Source organism: Pempheris klunzingeri, chromosome 21, assembly GCF_042242105.1.
Source record: "Pempheris klunzingeri isolate RE-2024b chromosome 21, fPemKlu1.hap1, whole genome shotgun sequence".
Lineage (NCBI taxonomy): Eukaryota > Metazoa > Chordata > Actinopteri > Acropomatiformes > Pempheridae > Pempheris > Pempheris klunzingeri.
The window spans coordinates 13513305-13536957 of NC_092032.1; the positions used below are offsets into that span (position 1 = coordinate 13513305).

A 23653-nucleotide genomic window follows, 5' to 3' on the forward strand; every position below is an offset into this window, starting at 1 on the left:
ATTTAACAACCTGGAACAAAAGGCTTGAATGACTAATATCTAGCTCTCTGCAGTAGGTTATGATGGAAATGAGAAACCATTGGCACTTAATAACAGTAAGCTGACAATGGCTTTATAAGGGGAATAGTATGCTTAATATAACTACATAGATGCTTATCACTTTAACATTACAGTATGTGGATTCAGTGCGATGATGTGAGTGAAGTCTGAAAATGGCTGTCTCATTGTTAAGGCTCTGAGCCAGGTCGATGTGAGGTAGTCTCTGGTGTATTTTATTTTTATATCTATTTCTTTTGCTTGTATTGTCAAAGTAAGAGCTGGGAGTCTGTTTGGAAACAGAGTACTTGAGTGACACGCTGACTGATGTGCATTATGGTATGTATTAGCGTATGCAGTGTGACAATAACGAGGATCTTAAAACACAGAGCTAGTTCTTTAGAAAAAAGCATATGCTCTGTAGTTATAGTTCAGTTTATAAACTAGTGGACTTGAAGAAAAGAATGACTCACTTTGGGCAATTCTTTTGAACATAGTCACTGGCCTCTGACTTCCCACATTTGCAGCTAAGACAATTAAAATTTACCCCTAAATCCTTTGATCCCACCCATAATTAGCATACTTAGCAAACTAAGTTGTTACTCCTGGATCTTCTGAACCTTTCTGAACCCTCTAAAATGTGTCAGTAAAGGTCTGCATTTACTTATTTAAATGTGCCCCTTGTGGGATGTGCTTTGGTTCTGCTAAAATTATCACAGGTGTGACGGGATGGCCTGAGGCCAGATTTGGAAAAGGCTAAAAACAAAACATTTTCCTGTCTCCTTACCTTACTCCTTATACACCGCCGGCACCATGCCTTAACAAGGTCACAGATATCTAAAGCCGCTGCTGACACATTGTGGCCCTCCGCTGACCAACTCACTGCCACAGTGGTGTTCAGTGTTTTCCAGACTCTTTAGCAGCGCCTGCATGCAGGAGGTAAGACTCCCCTTGAGTTGCTACGCACTTTGCATATCTTCAGAGAATAGAGAGAAATGAAATATATGAGCTATAATTTTCCACTTGCCATTCAGTGTGAGGCGCAGCTGTATGAGACTGAACCAGCTGATTCCACCTTGGATGTGAAGATACCGGAGAACCAGCTTCCATCTGTAAGAGGGGACTCTGGATCTGAGCACCAGGAGGACCTGCTGGAGGGAGACCTGGGTCTCGGCAGCTTTTGCCAGGGAGGCTTGAAACTCCAGGAGTCACTTCTAACCCGAACGCATCGCCCCTGCTGCCCCGAGGCTAAAGTCCTGCCTCCCACAGCGAATGGGGTCACTGACCAGGGCAACTGAGAAGAGTTGACTGGGAGTCAAAGCTACAATAGCTCCCGAAAGGTCGCGTACCCCCCTTGTGCTGACATGCATGCACAGACACACTCGCAAAGGGAGAGAAAAAACAATTACAAAGGCCATTGCTTTTTCTGTTGCTCTGCTGATGATTTTCTTGGCTTTGCACCAGTTTCAAGGAGTTTAATAGCTGACATATAATCGTCAATCCTGTACAATTTAAGTGCTAGCACAACCTACAGGAAGCAGAATTTGAGAAGAATGTGAGCACGGAGCACAGAGCAAACAAAATTATAACGAGACACTTCTGGTGAAAGTGCAACATATCAAGTCACACATTAACTGCCAGAGGAGCATCTTCATGCTACTGCGTTACATAACGTCTTGGTTTCAAGCTTTAGGGAGAACTGCTCATGAACATCCACTGTGATTGAAGCCACGGTATTTCCCTTAATCAGCTGAAATGGTATTTTTGTTCCAACTTTGCTTTGCTCTTCCCCAACTCCTTATTAAACTTTTATTGCAGTGTTTTCCTCTGCAATCCTTTTTAACTAATTCAAAATGTATTCCACTGAATTTATTACTCCCTCATCTCCCTCCACGTCTTGGTTATCATTCTGCGGCGGGCTAGAATACTTCCAAATGCTTAAGTACAGTAATAGCATTGGGAAAAGAGAATATCAGCATGTGAGACTCCCTTATATATATTGCACTTTGCTGCTTTCTGAATGCATCATTATAAAACTCAGGACCCCTTCCCCCTTGTGTGAAGCAGGGTGCTGTGTGCTGCACAAATCCAATCTGTGAGGGTTAAGCTTTGCGAATATGCAGACTGTTTCTCTCATATTAATAAAGCCATTGTCCTTGAAATGAGGCCCTTTTATTTTATGTTGTGCGTCTATGGAATGCAACTCTATTTCAGTTCTCAATTGCTGCAGAAATACACAATGTATTCTCCTTTATTTGCACTGATGTTCGAATTCAGTTTTTATCTGAGCAAGAGGGACTGAATGGCTGCAACAGCCTTCCATCAAGAGCCTGCAGACGGACATGTTAAATTTTTAGTTCTATCCTTAAAGGAACATTTCCCCAAAATCATAACAACAAAACAATTAGCTTGTTTTTTTTTTTTTTAAGCTAATTCAAAGTCTAATCTTACTAGTTGTGGTGTGATTTGCAGAGATTTGGAGCTATCCCTTGTACATTGGGCCACCCCGACGCAACACTCAATAATCAAAATTTGACATATGAAAACTCTCAGTATCTCAGCAGTACACTCCAAATGTGACAGTTCCTTCTGATAAGCCACAAACCTTATTTCCAGTGTTTTCATTGAGAACTAGTCATTGGCGCCCACCAGGTACAGCGTCTATCTCTGTGCAGGAGGAAGAAACTGCTCACAACATGGTCTCACAACTTTTCAACTGTTGAGGAAAGACGCTCCCTGTTGAGCACTCTAACTGTAGTTGTATTTGGCATTTTTTTCACAAACCGAATGTAACTGAGCTCTTTTACTAAAGCGAAACCTTTAACCTCAGCGAATCGCATCAAAATCTGGATGGAGTAAGAAGAAAATCAGTTTTGTCGTGGTTTTTAAGAAGTGTCACTTAACTATTATACTTGAAGCATTAAATGACATAACTTTGTATTCAAGTCATTTAATATTAGTGTATTCCCCTTTTTGAGCGATTTCTCTTTAACGTTGTGTTGTCGCAAAATTGAAGTTGAAGTTTTCAAGTGACTAATAATTGCTTCTAATACTACCTATTACCTCTATAATTACTACTGAGTTGTGAATATTTTTATCATTCATGTTTAAAGGCACCCTGTGGAGTTTAAGATTATTAGTAATGTCTATAGCAATGTTTGGGTCTCAGTATGTACACATATCCACCTATGGTTTCAGACTAGGTAAAAGACCATGAAGCACAACAATGCACGAGCAAATGCAGAGTGACTGCCAGGAGGTAAACACAGCAATAGAGTTTTCAAAATTTTAAGGAAAGAATGCTTTGCAATTCTTTTACGAGGTATTCAACACGTTTGCTGGCTTTGATGATGTGCTTTGATGAGAAACGCTGAATGTAAACAGAAATCTTGTTTTACGTTAAATCTCCACAGGGCATCTTTAAGTTATGTGGCAAACAGCAACAAATGTGTGTCATTATTTCTGCACAATGGTTTTCAAATGGTGAGTGAAGGCACAGGGTCTAGCCTAAAGTATATGTAATGGAATATACATAATAATAGCATATTGTTTTTTGTTATTACAATATTGATTCAATCCAGTGACTCGCCATGTTAGATTTTATTTTATTTCCATTTTTAAAAGAATCTTGCCTCATGCACCAGACTTTGAGAACCACTGGCAGAATACTTGTGTTTTTAATCATGTACAGAAGTGCGAGTTGTTCAACACAGATGCATAAACTCGTCTTGTTAACTGTGAACTTTACTCAATGCAATATTCCCAGATCATGTGTTTTTATAAGAGCAAGCAATTGTAAACATTTGAAATGGTAGAACAGACTGCTTACACCGACGCTGAGAGAGACTCTCTAGCTCCAGAGCCATGACATTGTCCACAGTGCATGATATCATCCAACAAAGATTTGGTGACACAAATCAAAGCATCCTCTTTTTTTTAAATCTAGAAATAGCACTACTGCTGTTCTGATGTAGCCTAGTCATCACACCTCTACCTATGGCACATCAACAAACCAATTTATTGATTGTCTCTTACTTCAACCAGATCTTACAAATAAACATTAGCAATGAGCTTTTTTTAATCAGTTGTTCTTTGTTTTTTTTTTTGTTGTTTTTCTTTCATCCACTATTTTTACTTGTACAGACAGTATGGAGACTGAAAAAACATATTTTGTAAGGTTTTTGAACATTCAAAAATAACCCCAAAACATCCACTTTGAAGTGTCATCATAACAAGATACGTGAATTATACAGTTGGGTTTTTTTTTTTTTTTTCATTGTTGCAGCTTCACTAATCAAGCCGTTGTTCGTAGGCCTTGCATTGTCAAACACATCCAATATTCCAGTATAAAAGGAGTGGTCCCTTCAAACACCACTGCAATTCAACTGAGGGAAACACGATACATTCCAAATGTGGCCAGTGGAGCTCCTCGAACACTCATTTAAAGTAAAGCTTTAATTCCACAATAAGAGGAAACGGCACTCGATGCAAAATGAACATTAAATTAAAAGGTCTTTGGTGGTGAGTACGTTTTCACAGTTTGGAGTGTGTCAGTAGTGATTTGCTCAAGTCCTTGGCCTCCCCGGCTGTTCTGACTCTTTCGTACCCTAGAACAGACATGGCATGGTGGCAGTAGTCCTCCACTTGTTTGATCTGTTGAATGCTGAGCACTGTTCTCCATGCACTAGCAGCTTGTGTGGCATTCCTGGACGAGACTATGAATGGCTTGGAGGAGGAGCTGGAGCCGCTGGTCATGTTCAGCGCAAATGACTCAATGTCGTGGTTGGAGGTGAGGTTGGCAAAGCGGTAGATGTTCCGCAAGGTCTTGACCGGGTTCTCGACCAGGTCCTCGTACCTCACGGCCATGTACTTCCCTTTCAGCCAGCTGGGGGGGTTTAAGGCAGTCCTCAAAGTCCTGGAGGTGCGGTCGCAGATCACCTCCATGGCTCCTATGGAGTGGTAATCTGAGCCATCCTTCTTATTGGCTTTGTGACCAGGATCCACAAAAGGTATCCGGCGAAGTTTAGGGTCCCTGCTGCGGACCACCTGTAAATTCTCCCTTATCAGGCCGTGTCTGGATTTGATCCTGGAGTTGGCCACTGCCCGCGGGTCTCTGACCAGGTGTATCACCTTCAAATCCAAGGATGGATCCTCCATGAGTGGGGCCAACACGTTTACGTCCAAAATGCGTACCCCTTTAATAACTATGGTGCTGTATTTGAGGCACTCCTCCTCCAACAGTCTAAGGCTTTGAGGGGGGCACTTTTTACAAACCTTATCATCCACCATCCCCACCACGTCTTTCCTGTAGGCTGAGCAGAGGGGAAAGGAGCACACCACTTTATTGAGGGTGGCCCCAAATAGTCCCAGGGAGGTAAAATTCTTGCCCCCGGGGCTGTTGTAAAGTTGGAAAACAGACAGATCACAGCGGTATAAGGAGCTGAGCATGTCCCTGGCTGCCCCTTGTAAAGACACCGCATCACCCGGGTACAGCTTCTGCCAGATGTGCCACATCGGCTCATACAAGAAGAACACTTCAGGATTTTGGTTAAAAAGCTCCCCGAAAAAGGACGAGCCTGACCTCCAGGTGGTCAGAACGTAGATAAGCTGTCTCTTTTTAGCCAGAGAGGGCCTGTACAGGAAGCGAATGTCAGATCTGCTCTGATAAGTGGTGCTCCTCATCTGATGATTACACTGCTGTGGCTCTTTGGTCCATTTATAATTAGCCAAGTTAAGCATAGTGAGGACCAGCAGTAAGAAATAGGCCATAAATAACACAATCCTCTTCCTGCGGAGGACTTTCATCACGATCCCAGGCTGTGCTATTATCTTGGTATGATTCCTGTAGGTTTTAAGCTTCCTCCCAAAGCCAGCATCTTTCTCCCAAGGCGCTGTCAACTTCAGTGGTTGATGATATTGTTTCCCTCTCATCTGTACCCTTTGGAGAGTGGCTCTCACCACTGAACAAGCCTCCTTACATGGACTGTGCAGGTCGCCCTGTAGACTGTATGCAGCCTATACTGGGAATTGATGCCCAGTTGAATACCCGCGTATTAGGTAATATATTCACCACCAGTTCGAAATCCACAACACGATATCCCGTTTTCACTGCACTGCGCAATGGTCTTCATAGGTGATGGGAGCGTTGAAGTTGTCCATGGCGAGCGTTGCAGTGATTCTGTGGGTGGCCCGTGTTCAAAACAAAAGGGAAGAAGCCTTCATCCTTGTAACAGACGCCCTGTTTGTCCATGCTCAGCGGAGGCATCCCTGCGCAGTTATCATCTGATGCATCCTTGTAAATGCAGCCTGGTGAGATTCAGGCGCCGCAGACAATGAAACGGTCACGATTTTGCGCGCCCGGCTGGAGCTCATATCATTCCGCATCTACCACAACGGAGCAGCGAGCGGCCGGGATCCACAGTTAACAGCCTTTGGTGAAGGATTCCCCCCCTCCCTCGTTCTTCCTGCTCCTCTGCTCTTCCAACTAATACAAACTGGACCGATTCAATCAGACTACAAGGGGGAAGCACCCGCCCACTGAGCGACCGCATTGGCCCGCGTCGAGGCGTCGTGCGTCAGCGAGCCGCGCCATTGGACCCGCTGCACGTCTGTCTCTGCGCAGGCTGGACTCTGGCTCCCACGGATCGCAGCAATGGTAGAAATGATGCTGTTGTTATGTTTCAGGAGGTCTAGCTCACTATCTGCATCCCTGTAACCATGCTCCACCCTTCTTTAATAGACAGACAGCTGCATGCAACACCAGGTGCACGTGCTTTACAGGATTTTGATGGTTATTTTATTTATTTATTTTTTTACAAATGTCACAACCTCACCCACACCCACTGCATTTAACGCCCTCCTTTGTTTAAACCCATCAGTTTTCAAGTTTTTGAAAGTTCCTTTAGGAGTCTTGTCTTTGCACCCCTGTTGTGCGCCCCTATGTTCTCTTCATAGTGTATGACCACAGAGGAGGATCAATATTTCAAATTAAATGTATTTGTTTTTCCCAGTACAGCCTCAAGAGGGTAGCCCAGATCTATAAGAAAAACAGTTTTGCACCCTAATGGAAAAATCCTATTATTAATTAAACATATGCCACACACACACACACACACACACACACATCGCAGCAATTTTTGTTCCTAGAGTACCACAGGGGCGTATATTTGTGATAAAAGGTTAAAATTGAAAATAATAACAGACAACAGGTCTGAAGGAATATCGCTGTGTGTTTGTTTTTTTTTTATTAACCGTATTGGAAACGGTCAGCAACAGTGACTGACACTCCTCTCAAGTGGAATCAGCTGAAATCTGACATCTGACAGCTGTTCCCCAGGAGCTGACAAGTCCTGGGAAGCTGTAAGGCCATGTGTTTGAGCAGAGGAAACCACATGCTCTGCAGATTCAATATCATCTTTCCTAAGAGGCTTGTCTCTCTGGGATTACAGCACAAAAGACTGAGTGAAAGGGGTTGGGCCCTTTGACCCCTGATGAGGAATCTCTGGGCCTGTAATATCTAGATTGAGATTTGGCGATTTTGTGGCATTGTTTTGTTGGTTTTTACTGTGACCTTACTGTGCTTATTTTGTGTATTTCTGTACCTCCAGAATCTTATTTTCCTATGTAGCTGTAATATATCGGTTTGTTTATAGTCTTGTAAAATGACAACAGCACAGCTTTATTGTTTTTCTAAGATGGCCTTTATTACAGATCAAGTAAAGCTGTGTGTGCTGTAAGTGCTTTTCAGTAAAGCTTACACAAAGGCTAGATTATTATTGGACTATATAGTGAATAATTAATCTTTCTGCTCTGTAAACTGTGCTGTGGTTGATGATCTTCTATCCCATAGGTACTCATTTTGTAGCACCCATCCAATGCGGATGTTTATTACAGGAAACCTTTGTGCAGACTGCCCTCTGCTGGAATATAACGGTTCCAATCAGGAGAAAGAAACAGACTGTTCTCTCCTATAAATTATTGACAAAATAAATTGTTTTTTTACATCACCAAAGGACTTATGCACCATATATACCATGTAAATACTCTAACATTAAGGCCTATTGAATAACTGATAAAATGTTAAGTGGGAAGAAGGAAGTAATCAACAAAAAGTCCTCAGGGCAAATACTGAAAACAGACAGAGAAATTATATCTGTCAAATTATAGAAGGAGCATAGATTTGTTTCTATCTCCCTTCTTTCCCTCTACCTCCTCTACATTGTCAACATCTGACCATGTGGCACAGGGTAATTCCTGTTTCTAGCACCAAATAACTGTGTCTTATGTATCCCAGTCACACCGTTCATAATGTTCCTTTTGTTTCTTTTTAATTTAGTTCGTTTGATGAACTGAGGGTCGTTCTGGGATGCCGTATTGTTGGATAATAAAATGCAGCCACAGGACCTCTTTCTCCACTTGTATGATTGCTTGGAAATGGGGTGGATCAGGAGAAGCATATTTTGAGATGCTCGTAAAATCTTACGGCTCCTTTATGAACGTTAATTACTCAGGGTCAAGTTCTCCACATGCACTATTGTGAGTTTTTTCTGATGTCTACGAGTCGATTTATAATACTCTTTGGAGGTTTTTCCAGTGGATGGAAAGTGAGAGAGAGAGAATTTATTTGAATAACAGCATAGGATATTTATATATGTGTAGGATTTAACAGCAGCCTATTAAATAATAACTCTGTGTTAGGAGAGTTTAGCAGAGAAACAGAACACTCTGACATGGCACAGAAAGAAAAGCATAGAGGTAAATAATAAAAAATAATGATGGTTCTGGATCCTGATATTGTGCATGCAAGCTCGCTGTCACACTGTCGGGGCTTATTGGGACACTTGAATAGAAGAGAACCAGCGTAAAATGTTACTAGTAACACTTCTGCTTTTACTGTGACAAGTCAAAATGTCTGCTGTGAAACAGGCTTAGTGCATTCAGCTGATTTAATAGGACTTTTATTTATTTTTTTTTATTGTACTGCTTCAGTGTCTCCCAGCACATATGGTGCATTAAGGTATGACTCCCTGTTTTACTCAGATATAAAATATTGCTTTCTCTATTATTAGTTTTGACTATTTTTCTATCATTATTTCCACAGATGCTTACTGGTGTGTGATAGACTGACTGTGAAGGACTGATATGCCTTGATAGGACTATCAGAGCCAGGAGGACAGCTGTGTGTATCTCCCATAGGCGATCCCTCACAGTCTGCCACTGACTATACACAGAACCAGATATCTGTCTCCTTCTTTTTCCATTATCCATATGTGGTGAACACATATGTGGGGCCAACACATCTATTACATGCACATGTTCACATTCCTGCAGGAGGAAGTCTGTCTTATCACGGAGGCACACACAATCCTGCACAGACCATGTATGATTATTTTAATCTTATCTACCATGAGCCGCACTGCTATGATATAGTAGATATTTAACATAACAAATGCTTTATAGTTTATGCTAGAAAAGATAAAGAGAATCATGATGTTACCAGCACATGCACATGTAGCCAACCGTGTGTCTAATAAACCTAATCTGCAAGAATTCTGTGCACTTGCATGTATCTCTAAAATATGTATTTTATGCAGCTCGACGAGGCACAGTATTCCTGCATGTAAAGGTTACACACACACACACACACACACACACACACAGACAGTACAAAGCTGCACTGAATAGCCCTGTTACGTAATCATGAAGCACACCGGCTTTGCGCCTGCGAAAAGAACGAGCGAGCAGGTGGAGGAGGAAACATGCGCAGTAGGAGCCTCGTCAGCAGCATCAGGACCAGAAAGATCCCCAGGATCCTGCGATGCGAGAAGATGGTGCATGTAAACACGCCGAGGGAGATGACAGCGTCGTTTTGTCGGACTGCAGTCGCCACTTAAGGGTCCGAGCAGTAAGTCTGAAGTCATCTAGCGCGCAAAAAGACTAAAAGAGGTCGTTTTTGTTGCCAGAAGAAGCGCACAGACGGACGCAGCAGAGATGCGACGGCAATAACAACACTTGATGAAATTAGGCTCACGACGACGCGTTAAGCCTCTACAGTGCTGCGACACACAAGTTTAAAAAAAAAAAAAAAGAAGACGATTCCTCCAATGTCAGCCCTCATGACGGACTTTCTTGTGTAATGGTCGCCGGTTCCTAGTGGGATGCACATCAGTGTTTGGCCGTACTCGCTCTCCGTCGTAATGGCAGCTCTGTACCAGGGCACGGACGCCTCCTCTCCGGATAAATTTCTGGCCTTGAAAGACGTGAGAGAGGTGAAAGAGGAAACTACACTGGATGAGAAGCTCTTCCTGCTGGCATGCGAGAAAGGTGCGTTGTTATTTGTCTCTTTGTTTCTCCCAAAGTAAACCCATTGTTTTCATTCTCAGTATGATGTGTCATAGAGGAGATGCTGGAATCAAGTGGCTGCTGTGGGCTTATTGATCATTTAAAGATGACGCATTGTGTCTGATACCAGCTGATGGACATGCCCTGTAGGTTAAAGGACTAACAGCTTGATGGATCTCCAGCAGGGTCAGCAAGCAAACTGTACAGTCATACCACATTTTTTCCAGTGAATACCTCTCACAGCTGCCTACATGTTGGCTGCTGTCGAAATTTGCCCACAGGGGTTAAGATATATTTAGATGAAAGTCTGCTCCTCTGAAAAGTTTCTCTCCCTGGTCTGCTGACTTTTCACAGCTCCTAACACGGAAAGTTAGTCCAAATAAACTGAAAAGGAGCTGCACAAGATGCAGACAGCACAAGCGTAAAATAGCCCAGAGGCATCTCATCAGATGGGAGGACAATGTTTCATTGATAAGTTGAGGACATTGTACAGGCAAGAGGCTGTTTTAGGTGTACAGGCCAGCAGCTGCCACTTTGACCATATAAAGCCTCTCTAAACATGGCTCCACAACAGAAATTCTCCTTTGAGGGAGATGTTATTGTTATACACGACTTAAGCTTTAAGAGGACTGCTGGAGCTGGGCCTGCTCTGTGAGAGGGGTTTGTCTCGCCTCTGAGGATGTGTGTGTGTCTGTTTGGCGCCATTCGCGGACAATACTTCACGGCTTTTATAGGTCTGACTTTGCAAGAATTTCCTAAAGTGGATTCCATTCCTTCTGCGTCGTGTTTGATGCGCTTCTCAGGTGACTACTACATGGTGAAGAAACTGCTCGAGGAGAACCGCCACGGCGAGCTCAACATCAACTGCGTCGACGTGCTGGGACGGGACGCCGTCACCATCACGATCGAGAACGAGAATCTAGACATCCTGCAGCTTCTTCTGGAACATGGCTGCCAGGTAGGAAATGCACGCACACACAGGAGGCAAAACATTTTATGCACAAAAAAACGTTATTATTATATAACTTTGTTGTTTTGCATGTATCTGCTATCTGCTGTTTGTTCCTGTGTAGGCGACAGATGCCTTGTTGGTGGCCATAGACTCCGAGGTGGTGGGAGCTGTGGACATCCTCCTCAACCACAGGCCGAGGCGATCTTCCAAGCCCTCCATTGCTGTTAGTCTCCTCTCATTACTCCTTATAAATCCTCTTTCAAGAATAACACCGTAGATGCAAAGAACAGGCTGATATAACTGATCTTTTCCCGTCATCCCTGCACAATATTTTAGATTTATCTCCATTTCCATATTTCTATCTTCTGTTTTTTTGAAGAAACTGATGCAGCGGATTCAGAACCCAGAGTACTCCACCACCATGGACGTGGCTCCCGTCATCCTGGCCGCCCACAGGAACAACTACGAGATACTGACTATGCTGCTGAAACAGGACATCTCGCTTCCCCGGCCCCACGCTGTAGGCTGCGAGTGCACTCTCTGCAATGCCAAAAACAAGAAGGACAGCTTGCGACACTCCAGGTACAGGCCACCTCGGAAGTCTTCTACACACAAAATGTCATAATATAAATGCTGTCGGCCTTCCCCAGCTGGCTGATTTACGCTCCCAGTGAACACAGAAGACTAGTGTTGCACTGATTCACTGTAACTTGGAATGCTCAACATCACTTTCGTCTCTGAGATGATGCCTGTGTTGTTTTACGTGATGATTGTTTTGGACACACTCTGGTATGTAGGAGCTTAAAAATAGTTATAAATCAATTGGTCTGTCAAGTAAAGTGTTCAGGACAGACTCCTTTGAGACATCGCAGCACTGTGTTTTAATGATAACATCGGCTTGAAAATGTCACCTTAAACATCTGGAAAGAAATGATTTAGTATCATGTGAAAGTGTGAATAGTTTTCTCTTGTTTTTTACAGCACCGTGGAAGCTTACAGTAGTCTCTCTCCCTCAGAGAGGCCCTGATGCTCTCTGTTATTACTTACCCAACTATAGATAGCCAGTATTTGGTTTGCCAGTATTGGTAAATTCATTTTTTCATATAAGTAGTGGCCTTACATTGCAATATTATATCAATATAAACTCTAATTTGCAGGGAACCTGCAAAAACAGCAGTATTTTCTCTGGGAAGTGTGGCTGGTTTCTGATACCGTCTTAGACTTGCAGATGAGATTTTGCTGATCTCCTCTGCTGGGCATTTTCATTCTCTCTGCAGGGCATTTTAGCTTCCCACACAGTGAGCTAAATGAATCAGTCTGCAGTTTGGCTGGCAAACAGCATACAGGTCAAAGGAGGTACAAACAAAACAGCAGCAGTAGAAGGCTGAGTTTCTAGATTTCTCATCGCTGCTCCTCTATTTTGTCCTGCATCATCCCTCACACCTTCCTTCTTACCTCCACTTTCACCTCTTCGTCCGTCTTGGTGTTTCTCAATCAGGTTCCGCCTGGACATCTACCGCTGCCTGGCCAGCCCCTCTCTGATCATGCTCACTGAGGAAGATCCCATACTCAGGGCCTTTGAGTTGAGTACAGACCTGAAGGAGCTGAGCCTGGTTGAGGTGGAGTTTAGGTACGATTGTACGAACTGCTGCATGTCCGTCCGTCATGTCAGTGCACGCCTGTCTGATTAATTTGCACATGAAGACTCAGGCATAAAATCAGAGAAACATATACACACGCTCAGTGATATTATTATCTCTTTTGCTTTATGGTCTGGAACCGATAAAAATCATAATCTCTCGTGTTGTCTGATTGTATCTAATTTCCTTATTCCAGGAATGACTATGAGGAACTGGCGAAGCAGTGCAAGATGTTTGCCAAGGACCTGCTGGCTCAGGCTCGAAACTCTCGAGAGCTAGAAGTGATTCTCAATCACACATCCAGTGAGGATCATGTTGACAAAAGAGGCCTGCTGGAGGAGCGCATGAACCTCAGCCGACTCAAGCTTGCCATTAAGTACAACCAAAAAGAGGTTAGACGGGTTAAAGTCCGCAACTGTCACATTCATGTTTTTTTGGCAGCAGCAGTAACGAGCCAATCTGCAACATTTATATTGAACTGATTTGAGATATACTAATAACAAATCCACTGATTAGTTGAAAGAAAATGATAAAATCTGTTGTTAATGAGTCCTTATTTACTGTACTATGTCGGACTCATCTGCTCCAGCACACCATGTGCTTGTCTTTGTGAAATATGAGTTTGGCATGATAAAGTGCTTCCTCCAGGCAATGGCAGTCAAAGGCAAACTGAATCTGGATGTTTGAAGCTGTGGGGCAATTTACAGCTGGGGTGGCTCAGTGTGAAAAGTTTGACTCGTATATCACAGCACAGCTGGTGGCATACTGTTGTTTCCTGCTGGAGAAATAGTACTGATAAAGTTCCTCGTAAAGGCTGCACATGAGAGCACTATTTCCTGAGTTATATTTAGGGTTTGTGGTTGGATTTTTATTGCAGAGAGATTATTGTTATGCTTATAGCTGACTCACTTATCAGCCTATCGATGTGCTGGTAGGTTGGCTGTTTCAAGCCTTTATGTAAAGCTAAACTAACCAGCTGCTGGCTGTAGCTTTATATTCTCATTTAACCTAACTCTATGCAAACAAACATAAGCATAATTTTCCAAAATGCTTAACTATTGTATTCCTTTAGGCTCATGAAGGTCAATGCTATCCGATTTGAGCTAAAAATGAATCGAACCTTTTCACATCTTCACATCATTCTCTCCCGATGCCCCCCCTCACAGTTTGTGGCTCAGTCCAACTGTCAGCAGTTCCTTAACACTGTCTGGTTTGGGGAGACGGCCAGCTACCGGCGCAAACACACCTGTCTAAAGATGGCCACAGTGCTGAGCGTGGCGATGCTTTGGCCGCTGCTTTCTGTCTGCTACCTTCTGGTGCCACGCTCCCGTGTGGGCCAGATCATCCACACGCCCTTCGTCAAGTTCATCATCCACAGCGCCTCCTACTTCACCTTCCTGCTGCTGCTCAACCTGTACTCTCTGGTCTACAATGAGGGCAAGAAAAACACCATGGGCCCAGCACTGGAGATGATAGATTACCTGCTCATCCTCTGGATCATAGGTCAGCTTTTTACACCACCACAACTCAGCTTTCATGCAATAAATAACGTGTGTGTGTGCAGAGGGCTGTAATATATGTTGAAATAATGCTTATTGAAGTCCTTAGAGGGCAGATTTCTATAACCGAATAATCATTAATCCCCTAATGGATATAATAGAATCAAAAAAAGAAGAAGAATTCAATAATATAAACCATAATTTAATAGAATAACATTGCATAGTTCAGTGAAAATGAGAGATTCCTTTTATGACCTGGCTAAAGTCCAGTATCCTGTATCCATAATCCTATCAGGAGTAACATGACAAACAGCTGTTTCTATACTTAACGACAGAAACTTGATTAAACTTGTCAGCTCTGCTCCTAATTGAGTTCCATAGAAAGGAGATGTAGCTTCTACTTCTTCTTCTTCTTCCTTTTCTTCTTCTTCTTAGACTTAGACTTAGACTTAGACTTCTTTTATTGATCTTCTTCTTCTTCTTCTTCTCCCCTCTGGCCTGTGTGAGCGCTGGTATCACTGGACAAGGCCCACATGCATGGAAAACATACATTTGCACAGAGACAAGCCCATGTGCACAAGCCATATCTGCTCAGATGAGACCGGATAGTGACAGTTAGAAATTGACCCTGTCTCTCTGTGGGGGAAGGGCCTCTCTACCTTCCTCATCTGCCAAGAAACCATTAGCATGATCATTCAATCGCTTTAATGGCCCTGCCTTCTCAGCAGAGATATTTGTCTCATGGTTGCAGCACCCTGCCTGTCTCCACCAGACACACAGCATAGCAACCACAACTCATTGGACTAGGTTTCATCGCTTTCATCGTCTGGTTGATAAATCATCCCAATAACTGCGTATGACAGGTTTTTAAAGTATGTAGAAGCAATTGACTTCTATTATTCAGTGTTATGAAGATGGTTGTGGGATAATTTGCAATTTATTCTGTATATTGCAGGAGTGAGATCAGCAGTTGAGTCATTAGACAGAAGTGTAATGGGTTTTTCCATGGACCAAGATAGCCCACTAGAGGGGGAAAGATTCTTAGAACTGTAAAATGCGACATCAAAGATCAATTAACTTAAGCAGTTGTTTTTTTTTAAGGTTTCATCATTGCAAAACAGTGTCATTGCGAGATGCAGTGCAGTGGTGCAGATTTCACGCTCCGGGGGCTCTGCAGCATCAACAAAGATTAGTTAAACAAGAGATTCCTGATGTTGCTACATGTGCTGCAGGTCTACAGACAGCACTCAGTCAAACGGCAGCTTTTCAGTCCTTTTGCTTTCCATTGTTCTCTCTTTCTCCCACGCTACCACCCCTCGTCTCATCTTTCTCCTGTTCTCCCCTGAGCCAGATGCCTCACATTAATGGGGAAATCAGATGCTGAGCCTATATTCCATGTGTGTGTGTGAGAGGGTGTGTGTGTGTGTGTGTGTGTCTCACTGCGTCTCTCACTGTCTACGAGTGTGTGCATGTTGATTTCTGCATTAGAGCTTAAATTGAAGGATTCCATAGTAAAATCTGAGCTCCTGCTAACCTGACAAAAGGAGTCAAACTTATTCAGAAACATTCACACTCAGAAACATTTCATGTGTGACACAATACCTAAAGTGATTTCTGTGTCTGTAACATCTCTGGGTGATATCTGTTGAAACCATGGAAACCAAGACCAGGGGAATCAGGGTCAAGCTAATGCAATAATTTCTGAATGAAGACATAGAGAATGCATGTCTATGCCTTGACTTGCAGCCGGAGTCAAGCTTTCAGGAATAATTTTATTATCGCTACTGAACATTTCAGAGTTGGTGAAATTCCACTTGGACGCCCATTTTTATTAAATTCCACATTTTCAGCACATTAATCTCAGATTTCTGTCTGTCATACATTCCTGCTTCCCCTGGGCTCCCTCCACAAGTTATTGCTAAATCTGGAAGCGAGTTTAAAATGTTGGGGGTGACAGCAAAGTGCGTTTCCAGCGGGGTGTGTGTATGCTGTTTGACGGTGAATTCCTGCTCCCCTGCAGGGATGGTGTGGTCAGATGTGAAGCGCCTATGGTACGAGGGGTTGGAAGACTTTCTGGATGAGTCGAGGAACCAGCTGAGCTTCGTGATGAATTCCCTTTACCTAGCCACCTTTGCCCTTAAGATAGTCGCTCACAGCAAGGTACACGCACATTACACACGTTCTTTAGATTTAGAAGACATAAAAGAGATTTAGAAGGCAAAGGCTGAATGCTTGCTAAACCCTGGGTTCATAAAGTTAGCTCGTATCATCCTTTTTTATGGGTAAAACATAATTAGATCATCATTTAGTTTATTAACAGGCCCAAACACCCACACTGGTTCTTTTAGTTGTCTTGATTTAGCTTGAGCTGAAGCTGAGAAACGCTTTGCTTGGAAGTATAAGAGGTTACTGAGCTCAAGGTGTAATTTTTTAACAGGTACCACAGGAGACTGAGCGTGATGCCAGTCAGGCACAGTCTGTACACGACCACACAATCTTGCGAAAGCGGTCTAATCGGGCAAAATAAGGGAAATCATCAGTGTGGGTGTACCATGAGTATGTAGGACCTTTGAATATAAAACCACCTGTAATATTGATAGTGTGAAGCTATTTCAGTTCCTCTTGTCTGAGTTGTTCATTGAACACAGCTACAAAGCTTGTACGTTTTGGCAGTACACCTAATTTGCAATGGTGGTGGAATAATTTTAGGTGCAACTGTATGTGTTCTTTCATGTCTGCTTGTTCTTCAGTTCAAGAACGTGGAGGACACAGAGAGGAAGAACTGGGACGCCTTCCATCCCATCCTGGTGGCTGAGGGCCTGTTTGCCTTTGCCAATGTTCTGAGTTACCTGCGACTCTTCTTCATGTACACCACCAGCTCCATACTGGGGCCGCTACAGGTAGGAAAACGCTAAAAGTAGCTGTGAGCTGCCATTTTCAGAGTTCGATTCCCAGTGGAGCCAGACATGTAGCAAAACAATTTGAGGTGAAACAGGACGAGAGCGAAATAACCAAAGTCTTATGTAATGATTATAAAACAGCGTCCCTTCCTATCATTCTCTCTAACCCCATCGCACGCCACCCACTCTCTTCCTCTCAGTGAAGTGTGAACACTCAAGGACAAGCTCGCACTGAACATCACACCAGCTGTGCTCAGCGGCATCATAACCATCAGCAAAAGCATTAAGTATAAGCACTAAGAATAAGAACTTAGGCAGTCGATGAATGTGTTCTGCTATAATAATGCGCTCATAATAATCATAATGTCACAATGTCATAAAGCTTTGCAGATTGGTTGCCATATGCATCACCGTACCGCTATCATCCATTCTATCACCTACATGAACGAGTGCCCATCCGGTTTCAGAAATTGATTTTTCAAGCTAATGTCAGTTTAGTCTGTACTTAAAGCTGGAGGAGTTGACTGGGCACACCTACAACACATTTTCATTGGATCTCTAGACGGATTTCTATCACAGTCTGGCTCATACAGCAAGTCTGATCCATTGCCATCTTCACAGCAATTTCAATATTGGCTGCATGGTAATATAGTCAAGAAAGTAAAGTCATTACATAGTGCATAGTTTCTAAAACTGAAAACTAAAAAAAAAGCTTTTAAAAGTAGATGCAGTTAAAAAATGCCTCACAACTTGGCTTTTTTTTTTCTAAAGAGTTAAAAATTTGGGGATTTGAAGTGAAAAGCATTTAGTAAACATTTGTAAATTGTGGAAAAGCTGCCTCGGATCAGCTCGATCAGTCTGATTCAGTCATAGCTGGCAGTGTCATTCAGAGTGATCAGACGTGATGCATTTTCACGATCTCCTCACTTATTTTTCTCAAAAGATTGTGGAAATGTTTAGCAGAACAGTTGCGCTGATTTGTTTTATGCCTCTTACACAACACAAAAGAAATTACATTTGTAAAGAGCAAACAGAAATGGACTTTTCTGTGGTTTTGGCATGACTCTCCGCTTTGTTATTACACAGTATTTGTTTACACCCACACAAAAGTACAATAGTGTGTGTATGTGACCAAGGATGTCGTGTGTTTTTCACATGTCATTTGATCCCTTTCTTACTGCCAGCTTGTTTAATACCTTCAAACATAATTACAACACATTCTCTGTGCCGTTCTATTATTTTGAAATATTCACCATCTACTTGCTTAAAGAAGTAAAACTGTGCCTGTAAAAGCCTGTGGTAAAATAGGTTTAATCTCTAAGCATTTTCAGGTGGACATAACGGATATACTTTATGTTCAGCTTGGTCAAAAAACTTTTCTGTTATGTCATTCGTTTTTCACCTTCCTAGACAAGCCAAAAATCTGGTTTGCATATCTTCTTCTCCGGCTCTTCGACAAGTCAGTGCCATAGGTGTCCATTTTTATCGCATCATGATATTGTGTCTCAGTGAGCCAGCTGGCAGAGACAGTTTGGAAAGCCAGCCAACGCCTGACTTTGCGCTGGCAGGGTTTCTCTCTTCATCCCTTGCATGACTTTATTACATAAAGCAGTCTTTAGGTATGCAGTGAGGTCAGTCTGCTTGTAGGGATGCCTTCCTGTCATTAAGTCGAGGTGCTGTTTGCGGTTGACTTATAAAACACTGAGGGTGCCCTGTAGATTGTTAATGACTGCTTTTCTGCTCCAATCTCCTCCATCTTTCTGCCTCCTTCTCTCTCTGTCTGTCCTCTCTTCCCTCCCTTTCACTCACTCACTCTGTGACATCACTGTCTGGATTGGCAGGATGGAAAAATTATTAGCTTGGAAATAGATGTGGCCGTGTGCTCATGGCCGCACTCACACTCACATGGCAGACACACCTCCCTACTAATGTGCACTCGCCCACACATTTCCACACTCTTGTGATATGTGAGCGTACACAGACAGTGAGGCAGTACTATGTGGGTTGCGGTAAGGCAAGTTTCTCTGATTCCATCCTTCCTGGAGAGGCCAGCTCACGTTTCGGCCGGGCAGTGCCCCCCAGTGAGTTTGGAAAGAGTGACTGAAAGTGGGAGTGTGCATCTGTGTGTATCTACAATCATCAGTCTGCATACAATGAGCTCACTCACGGCCCAGACTTAACCTCACTGAGAGTATTAATCCCCTATGGCACAGCAGGAAGCATGTACTGTATGAGTGTGTTGGAGAGAAAAAAACATTTTGCCCCAGTTCCACACTATATACAATTTCTTATAGGGTTTGAGTATTTATTGTAGTTCATTCACACAGTAAAAGTGTAAAATACTTAAACATTAAACATTAAACATTTGCCAATTTGCATGTTAAATTTGCTTGATTTCTAAATGTGATGTTGGTGGAGGCTGCTTTCCCACAATGCATTGCATAAAGAGACTCACAGCTGGAAAAAATTTCAAACTAAATGGAAACAGCATTTAGACAGTACTGGGAACATCTTGGTAAACAACATTTAGCCTTGTTTTTGCTTTGTTTTATTTAATTGGAAGTCAAGTTATTTTATTCATAGGACAAAATGAAACAAATGTTAGTCAAAGTTAAGGGAAGCTAATAATTAATATGTAGTATATGTTGTTTTGGGTCATTTAGTACAAAGTTTTTTTTTTTTTATGCATTTGAGGTGTCTTAAATGCATCAGACCCCCCCTCTAGTCAAGGTTAAGAGCTCCTGGCTTGCTGCATTCCTCCTCTGTTTGTACAGTCTCTATGTTAGACTACCTGTCAGGCTGGGAACACCCTCAGCTCCTAAATCAGACGTGTACAAAGTGGCAGAGGAGTACACCGGAGGGGTTTAGACATGACACGAGTTTGAATCACCCTAATAGACTAGCCCTGCTCCTCAAACAAACTGTCTGGGTTTCAGTGCAAACACCCCAGTCGCCATTCACCTTGAGGTGCAGGGACAGTGGTCATCCCTTTACACTGGACACTGTGTGTGTGTTTTGCAAGGGCGAGTGTGTTCTGCCCTTGTTTGAGCATCTCTAGGTCCTAGTAAACAGATAAGCCACTCAGGTCTATATATATTCTGTCTCCAGTGGTCTGAGAAGACTTTCTCTGTCTTCGAGCCCTCTTCTTGGCTTCGACCATGTTTGTCTGTCTTCCCTCAGCTGCCAGAACATGTTGCTTTTTCCACTTCCTCCGGGGATCACTGCTAAACAAGAACAAGGGGGGGGGGGGGTTTAAGTAGCTACAACTGATCATAAAGTTGAATTTTAGCTACCATGCTAAAGTTGAATATTGAAAAATCAATGTAAAATGTCTATTTAAGAAATCTAAAATGTAATTCTGCTAAAATAAATGGGAAAAATTGTTAATTCTAAATGAACTACAGACTAGAGGGGAAAAAAATATAGCATCAAGGAAATGCTGAAATAAAGTTGGCCGTCTTATAATTCACTCACTGCTAAGCTACACTGTTTAGTTGCTATCAGGTATCTAAAAGGCTGCTAAACTAGCTCACAGCAAGTACGATTGCCGCAGCCACCTTCTCTCCAAGCTCACGTAGTTAATACAGATGTTCAGCAGACTTTTTTCGCTGCAGACATGTCAAGTTATTATAGCAGGAAAACCACAGGTGTAACAAACAACTTTTAGGGGCTCCCTGCTATTATATTGTCTAGCTTACTGAAACACTTCAGTGGAGTATTTCCATTATTAATGCTGTGCTTATGCTACTTTTAGCTGTGCTTTTCCTGCTACAAGTCAAATTGACTGCTGGGGGGAAAAAAAGGCCTGTTTGCTTGTTTGTGGAGTAATGCTACTAACCCTAACCCACTACTTGACAAAAGTAACAAGAAAATTGAGTTACATCAACCCCCCACACCATATCACTCACACATTCAACTGCATGACTCAAATGTGACTTTATGTAGGAAAAGATTAGCTTATTAACTTCTAACTTAAAGGATCCATTTAATAAAAGACTAACTGCCTGACCCCAGCTAGATCCCATGATGGTTAATGAGGGTTGCTGGCAGGAAACTGAAAATACAGAAAAATGACTCATGTCTGCTTGATTAGATTGAATCAAGCAGCACAGGATTAACAGAGAAATGTTAATATTTCCCCAGATCTCCATGGGTCAGATGCTGCAGGAGTTTGGAAAGTTTCTGGGCCTCTTCCTGCTGGTGTTGTTTTCTTTCACCATTGGACTCACACAGCTTTATGGAAAGGACCAGAAAGAGCGAGACAAGAATTCACCCAGTGACTGCCAGGGCATATTCTGCCAGCAGCAGAGCAATGATGCATTCCACACGTACGGGCCAACCTCAGTCTGTCATTCTGCACAGCGATGAATATTCAGAATGCTTGTTGAGATATGTTAGAGATTATAGCATAGATAGTAGTATAGCTGGTAAATTCATGCTAGTTTTTTCTGATTCATAATCAAACTGTGATTTAGACGTCATTAGAATATCATTTTCTGGGTAATATTGTGAAATGCATCTGGACATGTTGCCCACTGGTTTCTACCATCATCCTCTGTTTCACAGGTTTATGGGGACCTGCTATGCCCTGTTCTGGTACATCTTCTCCTTGGCACACGTTACGCTTTTCGTCACCCGCATCAGCTACACAGAGGAGCTGCGCTCTTTTGTGGGTGCCATGATCATAGGCACCTACAACATTGTGGTGGTTATTGTGCTGACCAAGCTGCTGGTGGCCATGCTCCACAAAAGCTTCAGACAGATTGCTGTAAGTTTTACCAATGTTTGGCACAGAATCACTTTGTTTCTCAGCACTGTCATGGGTAATTTGAGTTCAGCTTGGTACTGAGAGTTGCAACTGTTTTCATTAAATGTTAAGTTTAGATTTTTCTCTAATTCACCCTGAAATGTCATGCAGATGTTTTTTTTTTTCTTTAGTTTTAAACCCTGCTGCACATTTTCTCCTTCCTTTGAACACGTTTGATCGTGATCTTGCTTCAATGTTCAAAAATTGTCCCCTCAAGGATTTCCAAAAAATACTGTAATGTTTCTGCATTTTCCAGATTCCTCTCTAAATTCACAACAGCATGTCAAAGTTAATTCTCACATTTCTTATCTGGCTTTTGTGCTTCTGTAGAATCACGAGGATAAGGAGTGGAAGTTTGCTAGAGCCAAACTGTGGCTTAGCTATTTCGATGACAAGTGTACCATGCCTCCCCCGTTCAACATCCTCCCCTCCCCAAAGACCGTCTGCTACCTGTTGACCAGCATGAGCAAGTGGATCTGTTCACACACCTCGAAGGGCAAGGTGAAGAGACAGAACAGCCTCAAGGTAAGAGAAATTGTTTTATAACTGTTGAAACTGTAGTGGCCAGATAGCTGGCAGTACATCTTTGTGATTTGATTGTTTTCCAGGAGGTTTAAATTCAATCCCTTCCCCAAATCTTGAGCAAATGGCCATCGATCTGAATTCCCTCGCTGTCTTTTACTTCCAGGAGTGGAAGAACCTGAAGCAGAAGCGTGATGAGAACTACCAGAAGATCATGTGTTGTCTGGTTCACCGCTACCTGACCTCCACACGGCAGAAGATGCAGAGCACAGACCAGGCCACGGTGGAAAATCTGAACGACCTGCGCCAAGACCTCTCCAAGTTCCGCAACGAGATGAGGGACCTGCTGGGTTTCCGGACCTCCAAATATGCCATGTTTTATCCAAGGAGCTAGAACTAGATATCACTTCACCTTTCCCCTGTCCTCTTGACAAAACCTCTGCTTCTCGTTTGTATGGGATGCCGTGTGACCCGAGCATGTGCAAAAACTCTGCTCTCTTGAGTCACTGAGGCAAATTTTAAACCTGGAACTTAACTAGAAAAATATATATTCTCCACCAAAGCCTCCAGACTCAGGCCCCCCATGTACCTTCAGCTATTCAACTCTTTTTGTAAATAAATAAAGCCATTGTTTTCAATAGAAAGACAAATAAAGATTTATGGAAAAATTTGACCATCTGTGGCTTTAATGGCATAAAGAGCTGATTCTGCTAACTGCTGCCTTTGAGATTTAAAGTCTCTAATTGACTTCTTCTCCTTGAAAACTGATCTTTGGCCGCTTGCGCCTGAAAGCCAGAAAAACGTCAAGCGTTCAGCCAACTGCCCAGCGGTCCAGTCCATGTGAGAGTCACATTGCACACACCTGATCCATCCCCATGCTCAGCAGAGCATAGCTGCCTTGACCACTCTCAACAGACCAGTTCAAATATCATTTGGCGTCATTTGGTTTCCAGCTG

General features: G+C 42.8%; 3 protein-coding genes across 3 annotated transcripts in view; 2 read left to right on the forward strand and 1 right to left on the reverse strand.

Annotated features, from left to right (window-relative positions):
- Nucleotides 1-2198, forward strand: part of LOC139221418 (sodium/hydrogen exchanger 9-like) — a 59730-nt gene extending 57532 nt beyond the window's left edge. The window contains exons 15-16 of the mRNA XM_070853345.1: nucleotides 870-975; nucleotides 1071-2198. Of these exons, the coding sequence (XP_070709446.1) occupies nucleotides 870-975; nucleotides 1071-1334 (370 nt within the window). The 3' untranslated portion in view covers nucleotides 1335-2198. The remainder of the gene's footprint in view (nucleotides 1-869; nucleotides 976-1070) is intronic.
- A 1550-nt stretch (nucleotides 2199-3748) lies between these two features.
- Nucleotides 3749-6501, reverse strand: chst2b (carbohydrate (N-acetylglucosamine-6-O) sulfotransferase 2b). Its single transcript, XM_070853031.1, has one exon. The coding sequence runs from the start codon at nucleotides 5965-5967 to the stop codon at nucleotides 4570-4572; it is 1398 nt and encodes a 465-aa protein (XP_070709132.1). The 5' UTR covers nucleotides 5968-6501; the 3' UTR covers nucleotides 3749-4569.
- Nucleotides 6502-10102: 3601 nt separating this feature from the next.
- Nucleotides 10103-23365, forward strand: trpc1 (transient receptor potential cation channel, subfamily C, member 1). The gene is made up of 13 exons (XM_070852732.1): nucleotides 10103-10359; nucleotides 11181-11335; nucleotides 11451-11552; nucleotides 11709-11911; nucleotides 12828-12959; nucleotides 13166-13361; nucleotides 14136-14472; nucleotides 16489-16628; nucleotides 17219-17368; nucleotides 21512-21696; nucleotides 21935-22136; nucleotides 22506-22700; nucleotides 22864-23365. Exons 1-13 carry the CDS (start codon nucleotides 10194-10196, stop codon nucleotides 23089-23091), a joined length of 2391 nt encoding a protein of 796 aa, XP_070708833.1. The 5' UTR covers nucleotides 10103-10193; the 3' UTR covers nucleotides 23092-23365.
- Nucleotides 23366-23653: the final 288 nt, after the last annotated feature.